Below are 22,873 nucleotides of genomic sequence, written 5' to 3' on the forward strand. Positions count from 1 at the left end.
GCTATTATAGATCCTTGCATTTTTAGTTATTAATGATTTTTATATACATGTAAGATGTATATAAAATGTATATACATCTTGTGTAAATGTGTACAAAATATATTTCTATTTTTTTCCTTCCTCCAGTTCTGTGTCCTACATAGGGCGGCATCACTTCAGGAGTTTTCTTTCGTGGACAAGCTAGATTTCCTATAGCATTATTCTGAAAGCTGGCTACCATTACCTTCCTGCTGTTGGAAACTCAGCACACTTGAACTTGGGTTTGTGATTCAGTATTAATAGATCATGCCTTCACTAATTCTTTATATTACGAACCAAGAGAAATATGGCACTATTTTGAATTCTACAGATGGTTTTTTGTTAAACACTAACAATTATGAACTCTTCAACTTTGTAAAGAGTAATATTAATTATGCATGTGCATTTATAGTTTTCATTAACTGACAGTATGCCTGTGTGAGTTTTTATGGCTTTTTAGAGCTAAACTGCATTAAAGCATTGAAGAACTGGATTAAAGCATTGAGAGATTTACACTATAGCTATTCAGTGACGGTGAAAACCAGCACAGATTTTTATGAGAATTATAGTATAAATATCACCTTAACAGTATTGGAACTAAACCAATGTGGGCTGTTCTCATAAGTAGCTCAACCAGAATGTGTGTGATTTTGGCTTAATTCTTAGTATCAAAACTGTGGTGGTGACTGGTTTTAGGTTTCACCATTGTTTAGATTAAGTTGCCATTTACTTTCAGAATCCTGTTAAAGTTTAGATGTTTGTGTTTTGTTTCACGTGTCTGAAGAAGTGCCCTTTCCTTATGGTGCTTGAGAAACTGTGCTGCAGCATCGCCCAGTTCCCACTACTGTGTTGTTTTATTCATGCCTGTGTGTTTTCCTAAAGTACTAATTTTAGAAACAGCTACTCATGGAATACATCACTACTTGTGAAACACTTTTGCCAGTTCTAATCAAGTCAGTGCTATTTAATAAATGTTGAAAACAGGTAACATATGTGAGATCTTTATTTTCAGAGTTTTTTTGTTGTATTTTGTAATGATTTTTCTTCCCTTTCAGTGCTAGATTCCTTCCCTGTTCCACACATTGGCCATCACTAGAGGGTGTGAGCTGGTGAAACCCTGATTAGCCTCATGATGGTAATCATGATGGTAAGGAGGGAAGAGGGGGCCAGGCTGTGCCGAGCTACTGTGGAAGGACAGAGCCCTGTTCTTTCCTGGGTCTGTGAGACATTCACACCAGCTCTGCGGCTTCCTCCCTTAGGTAACCCGAGTGCAGTGAGTCAAGATAGCTACTCGTGACCCTGGAGGGTCATCAGACAACCTGAAAACAAAAGGACAATTCGTCTTTCTAATCCCGAATGTAGACTCTTTCTGAAAGTTACATGGTGTGATTTAAAGTGTTTATTTGCTGCCAAGAATCAAACTGCAGACGATCTCCTTATAGCTGTTTTCTGAAAACAAAACAAACAAACTGTAGAACTACAGTGCACTCCAAGTGCCATAGATCTATTTTATTCTTCAGGAAATTATATTTGTTTTTCTTTTACAAGAGCACAACAGGAACCAAAGTAAAAGAGTAATAGATACAGCACTCAGGATAAATCATATCTTTAAAATAATAATAAAAAAATTTACACCTTGTCCTATATCCTGTTAGTATTTTCATAATATGGCCATGATTGAAAAAACAAAAAGCAAGCATTTACAATTTTTTTTGATAGACTTTTTATGCCAGGAATGGATTAATTATCAACAAAATTTTATAACAATCAGGCTGATGTAAATTTATTTTGGTAACATCATTAACAAATTTATTCTGGAAATAGATAAAAATATTGCCCCTTGATAATAAATCTTTTTCTTTGATGCAAACAGCTAGAACACCTTTTTTCTTTTTTTTGATATCTAAGACAAAGAAAATGGTTAATCTTCAGATTAATAAATTAGGTCATTATAATAATAAATTAATTTTTTTTAAAGTTCAGCAACCTCTGTCCAAGTATTTACAACAATACTTGAAAGTTCCTTTACAAAACAGAACACATTTTCTTTTCACATTAAGCATACTGGGTATCTGTGTCTTTCACAACAAGCATTTTTAAACGAGAAAAATCAATGCACAAATGGGTAATTAGTATAAAAGTGCTAAGAGCTGTTTGAAAAGTTAACACTATACAGTCAGTTATATTTGAGGCAAACTACAACAAACTTCCAGCTTATTACGGACAATATTCCAGTAGTTGTTTCAAACAGTTGTTTGAAAAAAAAAAAATACAGGAGCTGATTAGTGATGCAGATAAACTGCCGTCAATGTCTCTGGCCAGTGAGGGAACTGAAAACCAAGTGAAAGCAAAGCCAAATGAGGAGGAAGATTCACTAAAGGAATACCTTCTCCACAGCAGGTGTGATGCTGACTGCTCAAGGCAGGTGCGTACACACGTATGTATACTCAAACGCACACATCTTTCTTCCCAATTAAACTAAGTAGAATGAGATTTTGTTATTCAAAAATTTGTGAGTGATCAAAAGTATTGATATGGAATGCCTGTTTGTCTTTGTTCTGGTTAAAAATCTCATAAAAATACATTCAACAGGAAAACACGAATTGTATGTGTATATAATATATATGTGTATATATATTATATACACATGCACACAAATACTTTTGTTTTTTGAAGCATTAAGATAGTTACATAAATATTCCTATAATTGCTAAAGTTTAAAGAGGCATATTTTTTTGAGCTTCAACAAAGGTGCTTGAATAAAATACAATTAAAATGAAGTAGTTTCTATTCTGTAGGATCAGTATATAATAAGGAAAAAAAAATCCCCAGTCTTTTTTAAAAAAACGTTTCTTCTTAAGCTAGAGCTTCAACAAAAACTATGAACAACCAACAATATAACAGAACAAAGCAACAACAAACAATGAAGTATATAGCCCCTGGAAATACCTGGTGTCCTTCACCCTCTCCCTCCTTCCTGCCACGTTGTAGTCAGAAAAAGCTCCAGTGCTCACATCGAGAAATGACTTTAGGTCCTGTGCATGTGCTGACTCTGCTAGGAACTGGCTGATTGGCTTGGAAGAAAATGAAAGCAGCAAAAAGTATAACTGTATATATCCTTAATAACCCGCTTTAGAGAAATGTTGCTCTCACATTTCTCTTGCTTCCTCATCACCTACTGCAGCTGTGACTGTATAGAAAAGAAACTTGTGGCTTTAGACCTGGGATGGCTATCAAGAGGTTCTGATGCGCTTGTCTGGCAGTTCTAAGGTGGTTATGGCCACTGGATCGCAAGGCCTTTTTTTTGTTTCCTGCTCATTCACGCCTGAGCTTTGCCGCAACCAGTGCAGTCTTTAGAGCAACAGGAAAAAATATCCTCTGGGCCACTGAACTGCTTTTAATTTATGGGATTTCTTTCTCCCCGAGCCAAGCTGACCAATTTGTCTTCCCAACACCACCCTCCCACCCATTTCCCCAACCAAACTCACTGTCCCCACCCCGAAATATCTCTACAGCTATATTACAAGCAAATATATCTTAGCAACTTTAAAAACTTTGGTTCTAAGAAAACACTTGGTCAGTTATCTTGAGGAAAAGTGGGAATGCTTGTTCTGCACATGGCCGTAGCCAGAGCCCATCCCAGTCAGTTCTTAGCGCTGTACTGTACATCAAGTCACAATCCAATACAATCCACTAAGCAAGTGCACAAATTCTAGTTTTCTTTTAAGAGCAGACTTAATTGCTTTCTGTCTTCTAAAACCTAATCCAACTTGCCTTTCTTCACACCGTTTGGTAGAAATTGTCTGCCTGTAGATGATTCTGTTTTTGCATGCTGTAGAAGCCACTGAATCTTGCATCTGGTTCAGCAATTCTTAGCATTCTCTGGGCACTGTCCCCCTGGACTCTGGTTCCTTTCTTGCAGTCCACAGATACCAGCTGATTATTTAAGGAAGAAGGCTAGAGAGAAAAGGAAAATCAGAGTTAGCTGCTTCCTGTATCCCAAATTAACACAAATGTATCTAATTCAAGTGGGATAATAGCTTCAGGACACTGGTGGGCAGACTGTATGTGGAGTTTACATCCTGTTCTAGTACCTACTACAGTTTTATGAAGGATACTGACAAACTGTTTAAAGGTGAAATGTCAATAAATGTCAAATGGAGAAGATGGGGGAATTGAAAAAAGTATTAGTGGAGTGACATAACTACTTTCAAATCCTTGAAGTGCAGACTAGTCCTTAAGAGGGTTGAATGAGTAGAAGTTACCAAACAGGAAGATTTAAGATAGACAATTCTGAATCAGGCTGTATAACAGCATTGTGGGGTGGGCCTGCCCATCTGTATCTGGTCCCTCCATGTACTTTATGAGTGGGTCTCTTTTCCTGGCTTCGCACAGTGAGGACTGTGTCTTGCTTAGTCCTCGTCTGTACCTTTGCCTCAGTCGTGCCCTGTATCCTGCTCATTCACCTAAGCTGTGACCAGTGCATACCTGTCAAAAGAAAATCAGGGGCAAGGTAACCATCTGATGGGATTTTATAGAGAAGTTTAATCTAGATGGTAAACTGGATTAAAATAATTATTTAGGCTATTTTCAATTCTTAAGGTTGTATGATTTTCTTAGGGGGGAAAAAACTAATTCAAAAGGTAGAATTAAAGTTGGAAGGAATCAGGATTTCTCAATGAAAATGAATTTTCTTGCCATTTAAAATAGGCAAATTTGACAACAAGTACATACCCTTTCTCCCCCAGGATGAAATGTGCCTGTCTAGTATTATACAGTCTCTTCATCTTTCACTTCCTTTCCCCTCTGCTTGCCTCAGACACGTCTCCCTGTTCTTTGGACTTCTGTACATCCTCAGTCATCTAGCACTCTTCTTACCTCTCCTGAGTTTCATAACCCTTCCTTTATGATTTCTTTTCTCTAATTCTAAGTTGATAGATCATTGAGAAACACCAGATGCCCAACTTTTAATTTCTCATATAAATGACAATGACTTAGCAATCAATCCAGAGGTACCTGTTTATTTGAAAACTAAAATAAATCCAGGAAATTGAGTCTGTGAAAAGTCAGGATTCATTAACCAATGGATGATGGACAATTCATCTAATGATTGATCCAGCCCTGTGCTGTACTAGATATTTGATTGATTGTTACAGCTTGATATGTATTTGAGGCTACGACGAGCAAAGTAAAAACTTCATTAGCTAATATAAAGTATCATACAATTTAAGGAAATAAATTGCTTTCCTAGTTTGATCATTCAAAAGACTGAAACTCTTTCAGGGCCATACCTTAGTTGGTGTTCGATACCAGCAAAGCAGGGGTATCCACTGTTTCTTCTGATTGATGAATAGGAATGCTATTATAATAGAAAGGCCTATTATGATGGGAACCACGACTGAGGCTATGGAGTCCAGTGAAGAGTCTTCTCCTGGGGGCCGTCTGTTATTATCTCTGTAATCTACCTGGAGGTGACCCATATCTAGGAAAAAAAAAATTACAAGCATTAATTACCTACACCAGAATTTTTAAGGATTATTTTAATTACATTGCAAATACAGGTCAGCAATTTGGCTTTATTGATTCACAGTACTAGGGCTAAAACATGACTGACATCTACCCTTGATCCGAAGAGGACTTATGAGAGGACCAAGTTCTTAAGAATGGATGTAAAAAAGGAAATATTAGAGTGAGGAGGTTAATAATTGGGCAGGATGATGGCTTTAGCTAGTCAAGAAAATAAAATTCTTATGTAGGCTTTAAAAAGTGACTAAAACTAGACTACTGAAAATATTTTTATTAATATTAAACTATACTGGCTTCTAAGATTTTTAAAGCAGAAACATTAGCTTGGCCTCCTGCTTAAGAGCAAATAGGAGACTAGGACAAAGTATATTCTTTTTATTAGTGTAATAGCCACAACTAATTACTAGTGTAATAGTAAAAACTTAGCCAGAATCGAGAGCTTGGTCTTTTGACTGATACTCTGGTTTGCTGAGCTCTAAGCCAAAATGCCTCCCTTTTCATAAAATTGTTGAAAACTCTCTAGACCAATGAGATCATTTTCTTATCTTATTTATTAATGTACTTACTGCAGAGGGGACATTTAATTTTGCACTTATGAATGAAAGTGTTTCTGCTCCTTTTAATCATCATTCTTGCAATGAATATTGCAGACAGATAACAAGGTTAAATATACACCAATGAGGAGCATGCTCTGGAAGTTTCTTGTCTTTTGTTTCAAATAAACCACTGTAGTCAGGTTGTCTAAATACATCAAAGACCAGGTTAGTGAAAGATGTAGGACACATAGTATCAAAAGGAATTGCTTCTAAATTGTTTCGGAAACTCAGCTCATGAAGTTGCACAGACCGTACGGTTTAAAAATCAGATTTTTATGAATATGCTGCTTTGTATATGTAGGGGGAGGGGAAGAAGAGAACCATCCTTGTCATTTTAGCCAGTATAGAGAATACTTCATAGGAAAGGGGGGGAAAAAGGAACACATTTATCAGCATCAAGAAAAATGCCAGCACTAAAAATATTATTGATGAATTCAGGTTTTAAATACACAAAGAATAAAGGAATGAATTTTTGGCTTACCACATTTCTAATGATATTAGAAATAATTTTAGAACTACATGTTATACAAGATTTTTTAAAAGTAAATTAAGGAAAATCTTGGTGAAAAGAGAATGAAGTTTCGATTAAGGTCTGTTTATAAAATTCAGTCTTTAAGTTCTGTTTTGATGGTAAAAGGCCATAAAATTTAGCTTTGAGCTAAAAAAAAAAGTGGAAATAAGGTATCATCAGTAAGATTCACAGTGTCTTTAAGATTAAAACCAATCTGTTGCTTAGGAGAAACATTTTCTTGCTATTGACACATGAGGAAATTTCTCCTTGGGGTCTTTATAACAGAGCTACGATGTAATGCATAGGTCTTCAACGTGTTACAACAAATAAGGCTGTTCTTATGACTAAAGCCCAGCATCCAGAACAGTGTATAGCACAGAGTTATCACTAATATTTATTAATTGAATGACTGTAAACATGCTAAGGCACCATTCGGTCAGAGTAATTACAGGAGATAAAACACCGGAAAACACTGGGTCCAAGAATTTGGCGCTCAGGTCATTTGATCTAAGCATAACACTTCAAATACCTAGGCTAATAGACCATTAATCTCTGAAGCAATGAATACTGCTTCTTCCAAAAGAAATATAAAAACTGTACAGCAATGATTTGGAAAATGTCCTTGGAGTAGACGGGAGGCTAAGAGCATGGCTAAGAGCAAGGATAGACTATTTTGACCAAGAGATAGGACTACGTTTATAGAGAAGGCAGGATTGACAGAAACTCTGCCTTGCTTTCCTACTTAACTATTGAGAGACAGAACAGCATTTCAATTATACACAACTGAAAAGACAGAGCAAGAAAAATAAAGCATGGAATAAACCTGGTGAGTGGAAAAAATGACACAATAAATCGAAATCTCATGTCGTAAAAACTACCCAGAAGTTAGAAAGTAACCTAATGCATAAATGCTTAGTACAGAATCCACAGGGGCAGTGAATAATTTATTATGACTCTGCTTACAAAGTTTATTCATGTATATAAATATCAGTGATAGCTTAGAAATTCCACCTAGGACAGGAACGTATTTTGTTCTATCATCACTAAGGCTCTGAACACGTCGTGAGGCCACAAAGAGGCATTTACCCAGTTGCCTGCAGAGCTTATTCTAGTATTCAGTGTTAACTCTGTTATAAGCCTCCTCTACAGTATTATTTGAACTTACTTGGGCGTGCCATTTAAAAAATTACCCAAAGGAGATTTTCAAAATTAAAGGAAAAACAAAGAAGACCCTATGTAAGAATAGACAGATCTCAGCTGATTTTAGTTACTTACCTCTGGGGAGATGGATGTCATTTTCACTAGGTGTGGGCCACACAGGAACCTCTAGGTCAATCTCTCCACGATGATTTGTCTTCTCAATGGGTATATTGGTTGGTTCCGGGACATACATTTCTGAAAGAAGGGGACATTTTTCATAAGAGATGAGGGAGGAGCTACTTATTGTTGACTTTTGTTTCTTCAATTCAAATAGATGGCACATTCAGTTCAATATAGCCTTTCCTGAGACAGAAAGATCCAGTTACTGCATTTATATCATTAATGCCAGAGAGTCACTAGCGCTGCAGGAGTGGGAGACATGTTTTAAAACCATTTAAAGGGGGAAAAACGAGCTTTCTCCTCCACTGGAGTCATACTCTGCATTTTCATGTCAAATGGTGCTGGCTCTGTAGTTTTGTGCAAGCATTGGACTCGCGATACGGAAAGATATTTTACTTTCCATCAACTAAATATTAAACTTTAACTGTTGCTCTTTAACCCATGAGTTGAATTAGTTACATGTCACAGGGAGTGAAAAACGTCTGTCACTCTTTATGCATTTCTTAGTTATTTCCTCTCCAGTCTTGTCCCCTAAATAGGAATGGACTGCAGGCAGACCTCATGAGGTGCTGCCTGCTTCAAATCTTAAATGTTTGCTCAGTTACCACTGAATCATGAAGACTGGAAATTGATCTTCGAGTATACTTTCAGTCATACAGACACTTTGATCAACACCATGAAACAAAACTGAGAATAATAATATTCTTTATCCCAAATATCAGATTATTTTTGTTTTTGTTTTTGTTTTTTTTTTTTGTTTAAGTCAAGTTCTAAAAGGGACTAATGAAAAGATCCAAAGCTTACCTTGGCTCCTACAAATATACTTATATATCCTTACTGCATCTGGCTAACAGCAAGTAGCCCAACTTTTTAAAGAAATCATTCTTAAGAACCTCTATTTTCCAAAATGAGACAATAAAAGTCTTCATCAATCACTTCCTCTTGGTCAGATCCTGCCATATTATTAACTGATTTTTATAATAAGGTTATTCAACATTGGTAATACTAAATACTTACTAATAGCCTAATTTAGTCCAAATATAAAATACATAAAATATAAAAATAAAACGATATATAGAAAGAATAATCCTCTCTGCTCCGAGTTATATCGTCTGTCCTAAGGTTACCAGCCTTTCAAGAAGTAAACCTTAAGATGGGTTTGAGAGAAGGGAAAAGTGACAGAGAGGAGAGTATGTACTAAGCTTCCCCTGTGAGTTAACACAGTACCTGACTGGGGAACAAATTCAGAGAGGTTAAGTAAACTGCCCAAGGTTATGCATCCAGGAACTACAGAACTGGGATTCCAAGGTCCAGGTCTTCTCATTGTCCCCAAGAATAAAGTCATTTTGGCCTTAGTCCCCCGATCTTCTGCTTCCTTAACTTACAAGGCCTCAGACATGGCAGGAACTAGACAGTCTTACAGTTTTGAAAAGTTCAACGGGTCCCTGAAAACTCTAGAATTAAAACAAGAATTTACTGAACATATCATTTACAACAGTGAGGCCCTTGAGTACAAAGCAGTGATTCTGACTTTTCTATCATTCCTGAATCACCCAAAGAGCTTATAAAAACGTGCTGATTCTCACAGGTCCTAATTCGGTAGGTCTGGGCTGGGTGGTTCTGGGGTGGCTTTTTCAGGTGGGATGGAGTTTAGCTCGCCCACTGAGAAACGCTGAGATGTGGTATGAATTCCTTGGAGGAATTTGGGAAGAAAACTACCTTGACACTAATGTGACATCTTTAAGTGTGACATCTTTAAGCGCCACAGCACTCCTGAACCCCTTTCCTGCCTGGTCCAGTGCACAGTGCTAAACCTTCCTGTCGCAACAGGGCAAACATGCCGCTGGCTTCAGAGGCCTTTTCAGTAGAAAAGGTGAACGCGAGATCCGTTCCACCAAACCTGTAAATGTCAACAGCTAAGGAGCAAAAACCTCCGCAGACACTCTCGGCTGGGCTCAGTTCTGTCTCTCCTCAGGTTTTCCCCTCCTACCTGCCTGTGGGTATATTTCAAGTGCAACCCCTGGAAACAGCAGCAACGCGACTGTGCGTCAGGTCTCTTAGCAACAGCAGGGGAAGTGGGAAGGATCTGCCTAGGATGGAAGGAGGATGTCTTCTCCAGTGAAGAGTTATCTGGCCCCTGTTCAATGACTATTTCCTGAGCCCTTCCTCCGTGGCAGACACTGGTCTGAGTTCTGGGGATACAGCTGTGATCGAGACCAACTGTGCCGTCACGGGCCTCTCCTGACAGCGACTCCTCGCCGTTCAGCAGCTCCTGGCCTGTCCTTTGTCCTGGTGTTCCCTTATCGTTCTACGTTAAAAAAAAAAAAACAAAACAAAAAAACCCGCCAGTCCCCACTTCTCCCTAGCCCCCGTCTTGCTGTGTTTTCTCCATAGCCCTTATCCTTGTGTTATTTACTGTTTACTCGTTGGATTCTCACCTCTCCCTACGAAAATGGAAGCTCCCTGTGTATGGTGACTTTGACTCACTGTGTCTCCCCAGTGCCTAAAACAGTGCTTGTGCATAGGAAGCACTAGATGAATCTCTGTTGAATAAATAAGGTCAAGTTTCACCATTTATTACTAGGAAAATTAGTGTGAAACATAGGTGACATGTACTAGATAAAACAACTCCAATGACAAATACATGTTTTCCCTCATTCTTTTCATTGAAAACACTACTAAAGGATTCCATTTTTTATCATGTGCACGCTGAGTGATAAACCACCACAGAAGTGAACCTCTGACTCTCAATCTACACCTTAAACAATGTCAGTGAAGATTAAATTAGGAAGAGTATCCTTCATCTGGGGTCAGCCTCCTGACCTGGCAGAATATGCCAGCCTTTTTAGGGCATAAATGGACAGTTTTAGACGTGCTCGATTAGGGCTCGTCTGTATAACACTCAGACAAAAGGCGGACGTGCAGAGCTCAGTGAAACTCTGGATTTGATGACTGTCCCATTTTACAATGCACAGTGTAGATGCACTTCTCAGCTGGCGTGACGCCTAGCTCACTGTATTGCATGAAGCAGGATTCTCTAATACACTGCAAGAAAACACAAGAATCAGGTGAAGATAGGCTCCTGACTCACTCAGGACTTCAACAGGCTCTTAAGAGTGAGCCCTCTCTTCGCTCTGTGTGGTCTACATGGCCTGTGAAGTCTGCGTGTTTAGGGCTTTAGATCTGGAACCCTGCCCAGGAGCTGGCCTGCCGAGGGCTCAGGGCCTGCATTGCTGGGACCAGGGGCAGAGGATAAAGGAGCTGTCTTGGCAGGAGACACAGACATGGAAACCAGAAGGCCTGGGGAGGATCTGGGCAGCTTTAGGGGACTTAGGTTTGAAACTAGGAGGTGAATTACTGAGCTGACATGAAGGGTGGGAGGGATGGGGTTCCAACAGCCAGCTGGGGTGTGCTCAGCAGATACGCTGTATATGGAAGAGAGGAAACGTCCTGCAGAGGGCCTGACAGAAGGCTGCACGGGGCGGAATGAGTACTGCTGGAACGCAGGAACTGAAAAAAGGTGGAACCAGACTATTTCAATTTACATTTTGGTTCTGATGTATAGTCACCTTGTAACGGCTATCAAGTGTATTCCCTACTGTGTCCCATCTTGGACCTTTTTCACTAGACTAGTCCAATGCTGCACTAAAACTGTGCTACTCGGATAGGGCAGGTGTTGTTAACAGGCCTGTCATACCCGTAAGGCCACGATGCCACTCAAGTTTAGAGAATGTAAATCAGAAGAACCAGGGCGATGAACCAAAATCATGCCCTCATCTTGTGGGTCACCGTCTCTCCAGCTGTCCCCCCATGTCTTTGCTCAGGGAGACTTTGACTGAGCCTGACACACCGCCTGGGCCACAGGAACTAATGGACAGGTGAAGGAGGATCCGAGTCTGCTTGTTTCATCTTAAATTAGTATTACAGCTCGAGAAATGGCACGGCAGTGGCTTAGATACCTGGACACATCGGGCAGCAACTTCCTTCCACGTTGATGGGCTCGACACAGGGCAGAGGCGGGCAGCTGACGGTCGAGCAGAGGGTCTGGCCCTGCAGGCAGTAGCAGTGTGTGCAGCTATCGATGTCCCAGCGTTCCTCGTCCGCATAGGCCTTCCCACTGAAGTGGCACACTGTCTTCTTTGCAATTGTGTCTTCTAGTGAAAAGAACAGCACATGGTGGAGTTGCTTAATGGGACAAAGCACAATATCTGATTATGCCTGCGGTAAAGGGGAATCGCTTCGTACAATCACAGTATGCTTCAGATTTCCAGAATTTGATGAAAACTGGCTTCCCTAGTTGCTTAGTGACATTTTCCTCTGCCCAGGAGAAGGTTCGGAACTCTAGTCTTGTGGCCTCAAGGGCCACTGAGGCTAACACAGGGCGGCAACTGTTACAACCAGATGGAAATGATACCCCTGGGTAAGGGTCATTAGATTGCCATCACAAAATGCAGAAATATAGCCACTGTACGGCTGTTGAACACACTACGTGGAAAAACGAAAACTGACATACAACTCGGCAGAGACGTGTTCGGGTTTGGTTCTATGTGAAAAGACATTAAAAAGAAAAAGTCCAGCTGAGTGTGTTTATGGAGACAATTCAAGAAATTCCTAGTTTTAGTTAATCTTTTTTTTTTTTTGTAAATGATTCAGAGGAATAGTAAGGAATGATAATAGCATGTCATGGGGAACCAGTAGGCGCCTTGGGCTAGCCAAAGGGGAATTAGCATTGAGATAACCATTTCCTTCATTTTCCAGTGATGCTAGACAGATTTTCCTCTCATCAACAGACATTTCTACTTTAAAAACAACCTCATTTCATTTCAATCCATTTTTATCAGTGAACTATCGTTTCTGAGAACAACATATTTTTAAGAGCTATTTTTTTTGTGTATGAATTTATAGCTTAAAAACATTCTGCTCTTTTTTCCTGCATTTCCCTGTGCCATCCTCATTTCTTCCCTCCCCCAGCCTTTTACTTGAATGTTCCTTTTTCTCTGACTCTCCTGGTTTACCTGAACTCACTAACTTACTAGTGTGATCACATTTCCTCTTGAGCTCAAGGTGATAGCTCCAAATGAGGCCCAAGTGACCAGCGAAACAGAGATGGAGCAAACTGATAGAGACACATGGGGGACACAGCACTTCCTTGTCACTGGACAGGACAATTACTGGATGATTCTTCCTAACCCGGGGAAATTTTATGCTCCGATTCTAAAGGCAGCTCCACTCACTACTGGTCAACAGAAAATGGAAAACTATGAAGGAATCTGGAAGCAAAGTCCCTTAGGAAAGGAGTGGGGTCCAGGGCCTTGGGTTCTTCCTGGAAGGCATCAGAAGCTCTTGCAGGGATGGACACAAAGGACAGAACCCAGAATGCCCGAGGGCACAACAAGAAAGTGTAAGCTACAGTGTCAGGAGTCATTTCCTCCCAGCTACCCGAACTCTACAGCCTAGTGCTTCAAGGTGGCTGAAGCTGCTTTCTGTGAAGACCTAGCACAAAGCTTCCCCTTGAGCTTTTCCAGAGGAGGGTCACAGATAGAAATGCTCACAAATCATAAAGAAATGCTCTTTAGCATCCACATTCTTTTCTTACCAACTACTCAAGCACATCTACCTTATTAATTGGCACTAACAATGTCCTATTACTGTAATATTTTGTATTTCCCTAGATTTAAGTCTTGGTCCATCCCAGAGTGTTATAAGCAAGCACAGGAAGGAATCTGTCAAGTGTGAAAATGTATACTTTGTTTCTCAACATTTTCCCATCATTTCTCTTACTGCTGCTGCTTAAGGTTCAACAAGGGATACTGAGTAATCATGAAAAGCTCTAGTTGTGAACGGAAACCCTTTTCAATGTCTATTTAAAAGTGTACTTCACCGTATTTGTGATTGTTCCAAAGAAAGTTTTCTGATGCACTGTTAAGCTGAAAAACTCATTTGGTGCCTTTAACACCAAACCCATAATAGAAGTTTTTGCTAATATGGAATCCTCAGCTTTGTTTTTAGGAAGAGAACCCTAGAATAGGACAATGTAGAGGACTAAATGAGGTAAGAAAATGGGGATACTGTCTAAGAGGATGTGATATGGGACTAGATTAAGGCAGCAGTGATGGAAAAGGCAAGGCAAGACTAGAGATATTTCTGAGAAATGGCTGTGAGGGTACGGACAGTAAGGAAGAGGGAGGCATGAAGGATGACCCTGTTTCTTGCAGCTCTTGGTTTCATTGATCTTTAAATTATTTTTCAGATTCTATTTTATTTCTACTCTGATAATTATTATTTCCTTCCTTCTACTCACTTGGGGCTTTATTTGCTGTTCTTTTTCTAGTTCTTTTAGATGTAAGGTTAGATTGTTTGAGATTTTTCTTGTTTCTTGATGTAGTCCCGTACTACAATGAATTTCCCTCTTAGGACTGCTTTTGCTGTGCCCCATAGATTTTGGGTTACTGTGTTTTCATCTTTGTCTCAAGGTATCTTTTGATTCCTTGATCTCATTGCCAACCTATTCACTGGTATGTTATTTAGCCTCCATGTGTTTCTGTGTTTTCCAATTTTTTTTCCTTATAACTGATTTCTAGTTTTGTACCACTGTGGTCAGAGATGATCCCTGATATGATTTCAATCTTCTTAAATTTATTGAGACTTATTTTGTGGCCAAACGTGTGGTCTGTCTTGGAAAATGTTTCATATGCCCTTGAAAATAATGTATATTCTGTTGCTTTGGTGTAAAGCTCTAAAAATATCAATCAAAACCATTTGGTTTAGTGTGTCATTTAAGGCAGCTGTTTCCTTGTTGATTTTCTGTCTGGAAGATCTATCTATTGATGTCAATGGGGATGTTAAAGTCCCCTATTATGACTGTACTACTATTGATTTCTCCTTTTATATCCATCAATATTTGCTTTATATATTCAGGTGCTCCTATGTTGAGTGGGTAAATGTTTACAAGGATTATATCCTCTTGTTGGACTGATCCCTTTATCATTATGAAATGTCCTTCTTTGTCTTCTTATTATAGACTTGTTTTAAAGTCTATTTTGTCTGATAGAAGTACTGCTACCCCAGCTTTTTTTTTTTTTTTTTTTCATTTCCATTTCCATGAAATACCTTTTTACTTTTGGTCTCTTTACTTTTGGTCTGTGTCTTTGATCTAAAGTGAGTCTATTACAGACAGCATATGTATGGTCTTGTTTTCTTATCCATTCAGCTCCCCTATGTCTTTTGTTTGAGGCATTTAATCCATTTACAATTTAAAGTGATTATTGATAGGTACATAGTTATTGCCATTTTATTATTCATATTTTTTCCTCTCCTTTTTCTTCTTAAAAAATCCCTTAAACATTTCTTGTAATGCTGGTTTGGTGGTGACAAACTCCTTTAGCCTTTTCTTGTCTCAGAACATTTATGCTTTCGATTAAATTTCATCTGACCGGCAAAGATCTTAACACAGTCCTGAAAGCATGCAGTAAATTTTGGCTAACTGATGGAACTTGGTGTCCCCCATTTCTTACATGTGCATTTCTTTTTCTAGATAGACCACTTTCTTCCATAGCATATTGGGGTTAATCTGAGAAAGCTCTGTCAGGAAGTTTTAGAAAATACTTCGTTTATAGGGAGACACAGTGGTTATTCTATGCAATTTCAGGTTCTAAATAATAAATTAATAATACCACTGTAGTTTTTTTGGGGAAACGGCATATTCTAATTGAAAGCACATATAAAAGCATTTTAAGCAGTCAGGCTAAAGAGGGATATAGAAATAGAGACATAGGAATATCCAACTAAAAGTAATCTAAGTAGTTTATATTTGGCTATCGAGTGGGCTGTGCCATTTAATTTTGACTTATATTTACCATACAACTTGTTTGCTTACACTGACAATGACCTCATTTTGATTCTTAAATACCTAATAATTATCACAACTTCCACTTATTGAGTGCCTGCTATGTACTGGGCACTCTGATAAGCATTTTACATGTGTCAATTCTATTTGATCTCCACAGCCCAATAAGACAGGTATTTTTCCGATTTCACAGAAAACTGAGGGACAGGAAGATGACACCATTTGCCCAAGATGCAAGGCTAGGAAGTGGTAGGGCCACAACAGGAGTGTTGTGGTTAGTCTGGCTCCACAGCCCCACATACCTTCTGCCTGCCACGTACCCAGTGGGTCAACCTCAGGAAGGGCCGCATTCTTGGGCAGAGATCCAGGCCACACAAACAAAAGTGGTTACTGTTCACTGACTCTGGAAAGTGGCCACTTAGATTTCCTACCCCTTACATTTGTTGAGTCTTTGTCCTCAAAAGTAAATTACCCTTCAGCTGACTGCATCACATATCTGGCAGGATCCTATCAATGGATGAAGATAAGGAAGTGGTTACTGAAGACTCATGGTCCTTCTTAGGCAAATCTCTATTTAACACCACCTCCCCCTTCCCGCAGGAAGAGGATCAGAGGAGAATGTTTTGAGGAACACATGAGGGATGACACTGGTATAATAAGGCTTATTTTTAAAACAAACACATCAGGAATTATATACCCAAACAAATGTGATCCTCTTCTAAGCAGTCACTGCAGAGGGCTATGACCATATTCCAATGATACTGCCCTTGCTTCACAAAGCTTGGGACTTTTTCTTTTGCTATATCATCTAGGCCCAGGTTTTGAAACATGTACGGACGACGGTTACTATTTTACAGCCACTCCTTGGTTTAGGTCAGCTTTGGTATTTGTTTTTCCCAGTTCTGGCCTGTATCTTATCTATCAGATTCGGCTTAATGTGACTTTTGGCCTCGTTCAGAAACAAAGTTCCTGCTAAGGAATGGAGATTTGCTTCTGCAGACACATGCTGCAGTGTGTTTCAGGAGCCTGGAACGCTTGTGCCATGAGGGCGTCTTCAGTGGGATGTTTAACTCATGGATGTTCAGACACGTCTTATCTTTTTTTTGGATTCAAATATAAGCAACATTATCTTGCACCACATATAGCTACAATAAAAACATGCACTGTCTTTCATTGTTTGTTTGTTTTTATTTTTCTTTCATTTACCTTGATTCTGGGTGATAGAAATGGGGAAGAAAAAGTGGCAAGGGCTTGAAATCTTAACTCCTTTCAAGCTGAATTTAAAATTCTGTCTTACTTTTTCTCAAGGAAAAAAAAAAAAAAACCTTAACAGGCTATTACAACTGGACTGCTTCTATTCTTGAGCTGTTTTATTAATTATGCTATAAAGCTAATTAATAGCTGGGGAAGACCTAGAATCTAGAATTGTGTTGTTTCCTTCCTCTCTAAAGATCCAATTCAGCATTTCAGGGATCACTGATGCGGTAGGTAACTCAGGTCTTGCTCTAAATCTGACCATGATGAGCGAGATACATTAGCCCCTGAGAAAAGAAAGCGTCTCCAGATTTCCCTCTGCCTCTTTCCTCCATGGAAGGATATAAAAACTAAAATCCACTCAAACCTATGTCATAGTTGGGCTTTTCAGTTGCTGCCAGGACACAACTTTGTTGTATAGATACTTCAGGCTCTAAATCTGGTTGCAGTGGTCATGAAGTCAGAGTCTTGGCACAGAAGTAACTTCCTGGGAGGAGGTTAGGCAGCTTTAGAAATTGCATCAGTTCTTTTAAATCTCCAGTGTAATATTTAGAGTCCTGAAAAGTAATTACTCTGGGATCTCAGTGGCCGAGAAACTAATTGTAGCTCTTACTCTCAGTATAAGTCCCACTGCAAAGTAACCCAGCCTGGGGTGCCAGGGGTATAGCGGGGTGCTTGTTCATTCTACCCATCGCTGTGAAGAGCACCATTCTAAATACTGGATGCGCTGGTACCCAAGGCAGACATGGTCTCTGCTCTTGAGAAGATCCTCCTAGATTTACAGAGTCTCATCAGTCTTATGTGATTCCAGGTCTAAATAGATGTGCCAAATGTTTTGAAAAGATGTACAAACTGCTGCCCTGCTAATAACATTATACTTCAGTTTGATTTCTTAAATTTGAAGTTGGAGGGATTTAAAGAAAACGTCAGTGAAGTCATTTTGACAGGTGTGAAAAGGTACCAGGCACACTGTGGGCAACATGAGATTTAGAAAAGAGAGTGGAAAAGACAGCCAAGTCTCCCCAATGACACTGCTGACTTGGGTGAATATAGGGAAAGTATTTTAAAATTTTTAGCTTATAAATGTAACAATGCATTACAGTATGCTTTCTCTACCTCACACAAAGAAATAAAATGCTACTATGATCTTAAATTTTACTTTCTCTTAATTGACAAGACACCAAAATTCCTGGCCTGTGATATCATCTTCATTTCTGCATTTCAAGTGGGCGCATGCTCAGCACAAACTCCGCATTTGGAGAATAAATAGAATGTGTGTGCCTTCTGTTTGAGAAACCAGTTTTAATGTTTTTACATAAACAGGAGACAAACAGAAATCACAACAAATAAGAAATCTGAGCAAATAATTTGCAGGTCACTCAGAGGTGCAGAGAGACTCGTAGGCATGGAAGATGATGACTGATTTTGAATATGCTGGCTCACTGGACCATCATACGCTATAAAAGAATGTGAAATTGTAACTGAATTGGAGTCTTGCTAAAAATGATGCAGGCAGTCTAGACAATTTTAATGAGGCAGAGAGATCTAATACACAGTAATTCTATCAGCAAATAATTAAAGATTTTTGGCTAAAAATGCAAAAAATGTTTATTGATTTAATACAAAACCTGAGCACTTTATTTTATAACCTTTAGCTCCTAATAAATAAAACATCTGCTCTTAACTCATTTTTATAAAAAGAAAAAAGAAACCGAGACCAGTACTGCCATGAAGGCCAGCTCCTACCCCAAATAATGTCTAAACTGCTGTGACAGTGGATCTGACCACAGTTTTAAGACCTGTCTTGGAAGTCTATTTTTGCTTTATTTTATTCCATCTGTCTTAGAGTGGGGTCTAAGTCTCCTTACAAAGGCCAAAAGAGCCTTTCAGGTTTCTTCAACATACTGGAAGGAATAGGTGATGACACAGGGTCCCCAGTTAATAGAAGAATTACAAATTTTCCTGAGTTCCATGAATGGAAATCTCACCAAACTGGTAAACACAGTGACTTCTGGCTGATTTCTACTGCATGAAAAGAGGATAATTTCTCAGTAACAGAACTTAAGCCTTGTATTAAGCATCTATTACGAGGTAATTAACCACTTCACGGATGGAAGTTGAAGGAAACATTCGTTTTCAACTTTAAATGAGGTCTCATTTCTTACAAGGTCTACAATCCAAGGCACAACTATAGGTACATGGAGATTATACACAGAAATCATTTTGAAAATATGCAATGTAGTCTAAAAGGCAGGCGGGGACAATGTAAGATTAAGCTGGCTTGAATAAGAAAAAAAAAACGTAACATTTTCTTTAGGACTTAAAGAAAGCTATGAAAAGGCAGAGTATAGAATCCTGTTAAGGAATCTTTGAGGTGGAAGCCACTGGACTACCCAGAGTGGTCAGTTTCAGCACCTACAGGAGATGTTTCATCCTGTCACAGCCCAGGTGCTGTCAGGAGTACTCTGCCAGCCTCTTCCAGAGGGTCTGCAGACCAACTTCAGATCTGATTACATTTCCTCATCAGAAATGCAATCCTCCTCCAAGGGGTCTTCCCCCAAACCATTAGAGGGGTTCAGAATCGGGGATGGTTTCTTCGACTAAAATAAGAAGTAAAAGCCATAAGCTAGTGGATCTCTCTGGAAACGCCAGTGCCAGCCTCCCTTCTGTAAAATACGAACATGGGGCTGGAGCCCAGATAAAGATGATGACACTCGGGGCTTCCCCCAAGTTAACTAGAACAACTTGAACTTCTGCTTACATAGCTGGGGGCCTGAAAAGAATACTGAAGTGAGAAAAGCAAGCTGTTTATGGAATAAGAAGATGAGATGCTTCCTAGGGTGTACGGGAGACCTAAACGAACTGAAAGCAAACACTGTTTATTTTTGCGGTGACTTTAGACCTGTTCCAAAGTTAGTACACTGCATGACACCCAGAATGTGTTTAGTCTTATACCTGCTCAACAATGCACAGAAAAGCATCCCGTTTCCTTCTCGTTTGTTTACATCACCTCAGCACTAACTGCGACCACTGGGGCTACAGTATGGGGCCAACGGGAACCGAGGGCTCTGAAGAACACGCCAGGTCTCTACTCAATGTACCAGGTCTCTTCTCAATGAGTCTACCTGATTATAACTGCCACATACTGTTTCCAGGAGTCATAGTGAATGGATCGTGTACGATAAGTTCACAAACTCCTCAAATGAGTCTAGCCTCTCAAACAAAAAACAAAAGCTTCATTCTCTCTCCCGTGGTGACATCCAGAGGCATGAAAGGACAGTGAATCTCTGAGGTTTGTAGGTTAGGCACTGCCACAACACAGCCACACTACCAACTGTTACGAAGCACGCCCTGGATCACAATGAAATGACTGAAGCAGTCAGGGAACATTTAAGTTGAGCGTGTATAGGACGAAAAGGTACACTACCAAAGCAGTATCTGAAATATTCTCGTCCTTCAAAAGCTCGTCATTGGGACACTATTTCAAGTGAGACACCAAAATCTATTTGATACATGTTACTCATATCAGATACACTCCATGTTAGAAGAGCTACAACTGTACTGAACCCATATATTCATGTAGTGTTTGCCATTCATAAAGTACTTTCACCTACGTGTATTATTAACTTTCATAGCACTTAAGTGAAGTATAGGGCAGTATTATCATTTGCATCTTATATATGTGGAAACTGAGCTAGGGTTATGCTATTTATATCACCGAGACATATAGCTAGAATATGTCAAAAGTGGGATCATAACCCTTTGGCTCCCAAGTAAGTTCTCCTTCCAATACACAGAAGTTTTTAATTTTAAGAAAACACACTTGAGAAACAGCTGTGAAAAATCTTCCAATGAAGATGCCAGTATCATAACATTATGGCTGAAAAATGTACATGTAATTCCATGGGTTGTATATCTTAAAGATGCTAAATTAAATATTTACTATGTTTGATTTCTTGGCTGAGTTAAATACACAATGATCAACAGATGTTCCACAGAGACACTATTTATATTTATCTCAAGGAAAAGATACCTAAACAAATAAACATAAATCTAAGCAAAAACGAATGCCGTATAATCGACTGGCTTGATATAAAGTATAGACATTGCCCCTATTAAGGAGTAATATTTATTAATCATTTGCTAGTTGAAGATCACTATGGAGAGGAAATATAATTATACCATAACAACTGAGGGCAGAGCCAGCTCCACGTGAAAGCTCCACTGCAAATGTCAATATAATGTATGTAAAAAATAAAATATAGCTAACTTCTAATTAGGCAGATATGCAATCTGTAAGAAAATTATTTTTTCATATATAATCTATAACAGAATCCGTTTTCACAGATCCTTAAAGAGATAAAGACATTTAAAAGATACCAGATGACTTGAAGACATGTAATCAGAGTATCTTAACTTCGTTCACATCAAGTTATGAAATATAAACATATATGTATATCACCCAAGAAACTATCCTCTAAAAATAACTAACCTTTGACAAAAACTTCTTAAGTGAGAAAGATGCACTGACTCAGGGATTTTCTAGCCAACAAATATGACTCTAAATATCTGACCTCAAATATTTTCTAAAATAACACATGGTTACAAATAAATACTTGCCAAATTTTAAGTTTCAAAACAATATTCTATGCACTGAGTCATACTTCCGACTTGGCTAACCCAAGAGTTGCTTATTCAAGAACAGTCCTGTTCAATGAGACTGCCTTGATCAGCGGACACATCTGAGCAAATTAATTTCCAATGTCAATGCAGCAGCAATATGGGCTTGAAACCCCCATAAATTAAATTAAGAAAGATCTTTATGTTAAAAGTGGGGCTCTTTCTTTATAATATTTGACCAGAAATGAGGGGACCCCTGGACAGGGTGAGGTTCCACTGGAATGCTGACAGTCCCTCCCTTTACACAGAAGCTGCTCGAGCCTGGCCCCCAGCAGAAGCATCACCAACACAAACATCAGAGCAAGGGGCAGAGCAAGCATCCCACAGGCACAGTAAGAGTAAGAGTTGCTGTCTTAATTATTTTCTATCCTTCAAGAATGATGGCCTAAAGATCTCACTGAAGTACCGAAAGGTTCTGGAGAGGCATGTGGTCAGTGATAAGGCCACGGGTGCTCTCTTGCATGTGAAGAGTGTCACAGCGAAGGCATCTGCTGTTCAAAAGGAACCATGTATCGAATCTGCCATCATGCATTAGAATTCCCACCAGACCTTTTGTCTCCACCTGATTTATAGCCAAGACACCTTTGGATTATTGTTCCCCATTCTTTCATCCATCATTACAGTCAAAAAGCCTATGAAAATAAAATCTAAGTTCATGTGTATTTGTGGAGAAAGCCAGGATATAAAAAATTAGGGAATCAGATGTTCCATTAAAGTGATTGGGTAATTACTAGTTACTGTCTAGTACAAGGATGAATTCCCTAATGATAGATATTACAAGTAATTAGACAAAGCTGTTCACTCTTCAAAATTAATCATCAATCCTATTAATTATGTCTGTATTACACATTCTATTAAATTAGCACACATAATATGAGGCCTTCACACATCAAAGAGAAGCATTATCATTGCACATTAGTAACTTGATAATTAAGCTGAAAGAAATGCAAATACTCATAATTACACTACTCTTAGAAGGATCACCACTTTTCAACTCTCTTATGGTAAGAGAAAAGGACACTTCATGAGGTGAAAGCAAGCATGGTTTTGTTTAGGGGTTTTATCACCAAGAAGAGAAGTCAGATTAAAGGCAGGGTTGAATGTGTTTAGAGATATATATTT

The 22,873-nt window shown here is 38.9% G+C and overlaps 2 protein-coding genes across 6 annotated transcripts in view; one reads left to right on the top strand and one right to left on the bottom strand.

Moving 5' to 3' along the window:
- FEZ2 (fasciculation and elongation protein zeta 2) overlaps nucleotides 1–1,010 on the top strand; it is a 38,412-nt gene extending 37,402 nt beyond the window's left edge. Inside the window, exon 9 of one of the 2 annotated variants that reach the window (XM_011372092.1) lies at nucleotides 127–1,010. In XM_011372092.1, the coding sequence (XP_011370394.1) occupies nucleotides 127–143 (17 nt within the window). In that variant the 3' untranslated portion in view covers nucleotides 144–1,010. The remainder of the gene's footprint in view (nucleotides 1–126) is intronic. The other variant, XM_011372093.2, reaches the window with a different exon arrangement.
- A 486-nt stretch (nucleotides 1,011–1,496) lies between these two features.
- The window catches only part of CRIM1 (cysteine rich transmembrane BMP regulator 1), a 180,217-nt gene continuing 158,840 nt past the window's right edge, over nucleotides 1,497–22,873 (bottom strand). For 2 of the 4 annotated variants that reach the window (XM_023537797.1, XM_011372095.2), the window contains 4 exons: nucleotides 11,931–12,125; nucleotides 7,927–8,046; nucleotides 5,310–5,500; nucleotides 1,497–3,975 (listed from right to left, as the gene is read on the bottom strand). In XM_023537797.1, the coding sequence (XP_023393565.1) occupies nucleotides 3,799–3,975; nucleotides 5,310–5,500; nucleotides 7,927–8,046; nucleotides 11,931–12,125 (683 nt within the window). In that variant the 3' untranslated portion in view covers nucleotides 1,497–3,798. The remainder of the gene's footprint in view (nucleotides 3,976–5,309; nucleotides 5,501–7,926; nucleotides 8,047–11,930; nucleotides 12,126–22,873) is intronic. The other 2 variants (XM_011372094.1, XM_023537798.1) reach the window with 1 other exon arrangement.

The sequence above is a fragment of the Pteropus vampyrus genome, unplaced genomic scaffold (genome assembly GCF_000151845.1).
Source record: "Pteropus vampyrus isolate Shadow unplaced genomic scaffold, Pvam_2.0 Scaffold200, whole genome shotgun sequence".
In the NCBI taxonomy this organism is placed as follows: domain Eukaryota; kingdom Metazoa; phylum Chordata; class Mammalia; order Chiroptera; family Pteropodidae; genus Pteropus; species Pteropus vampyrus.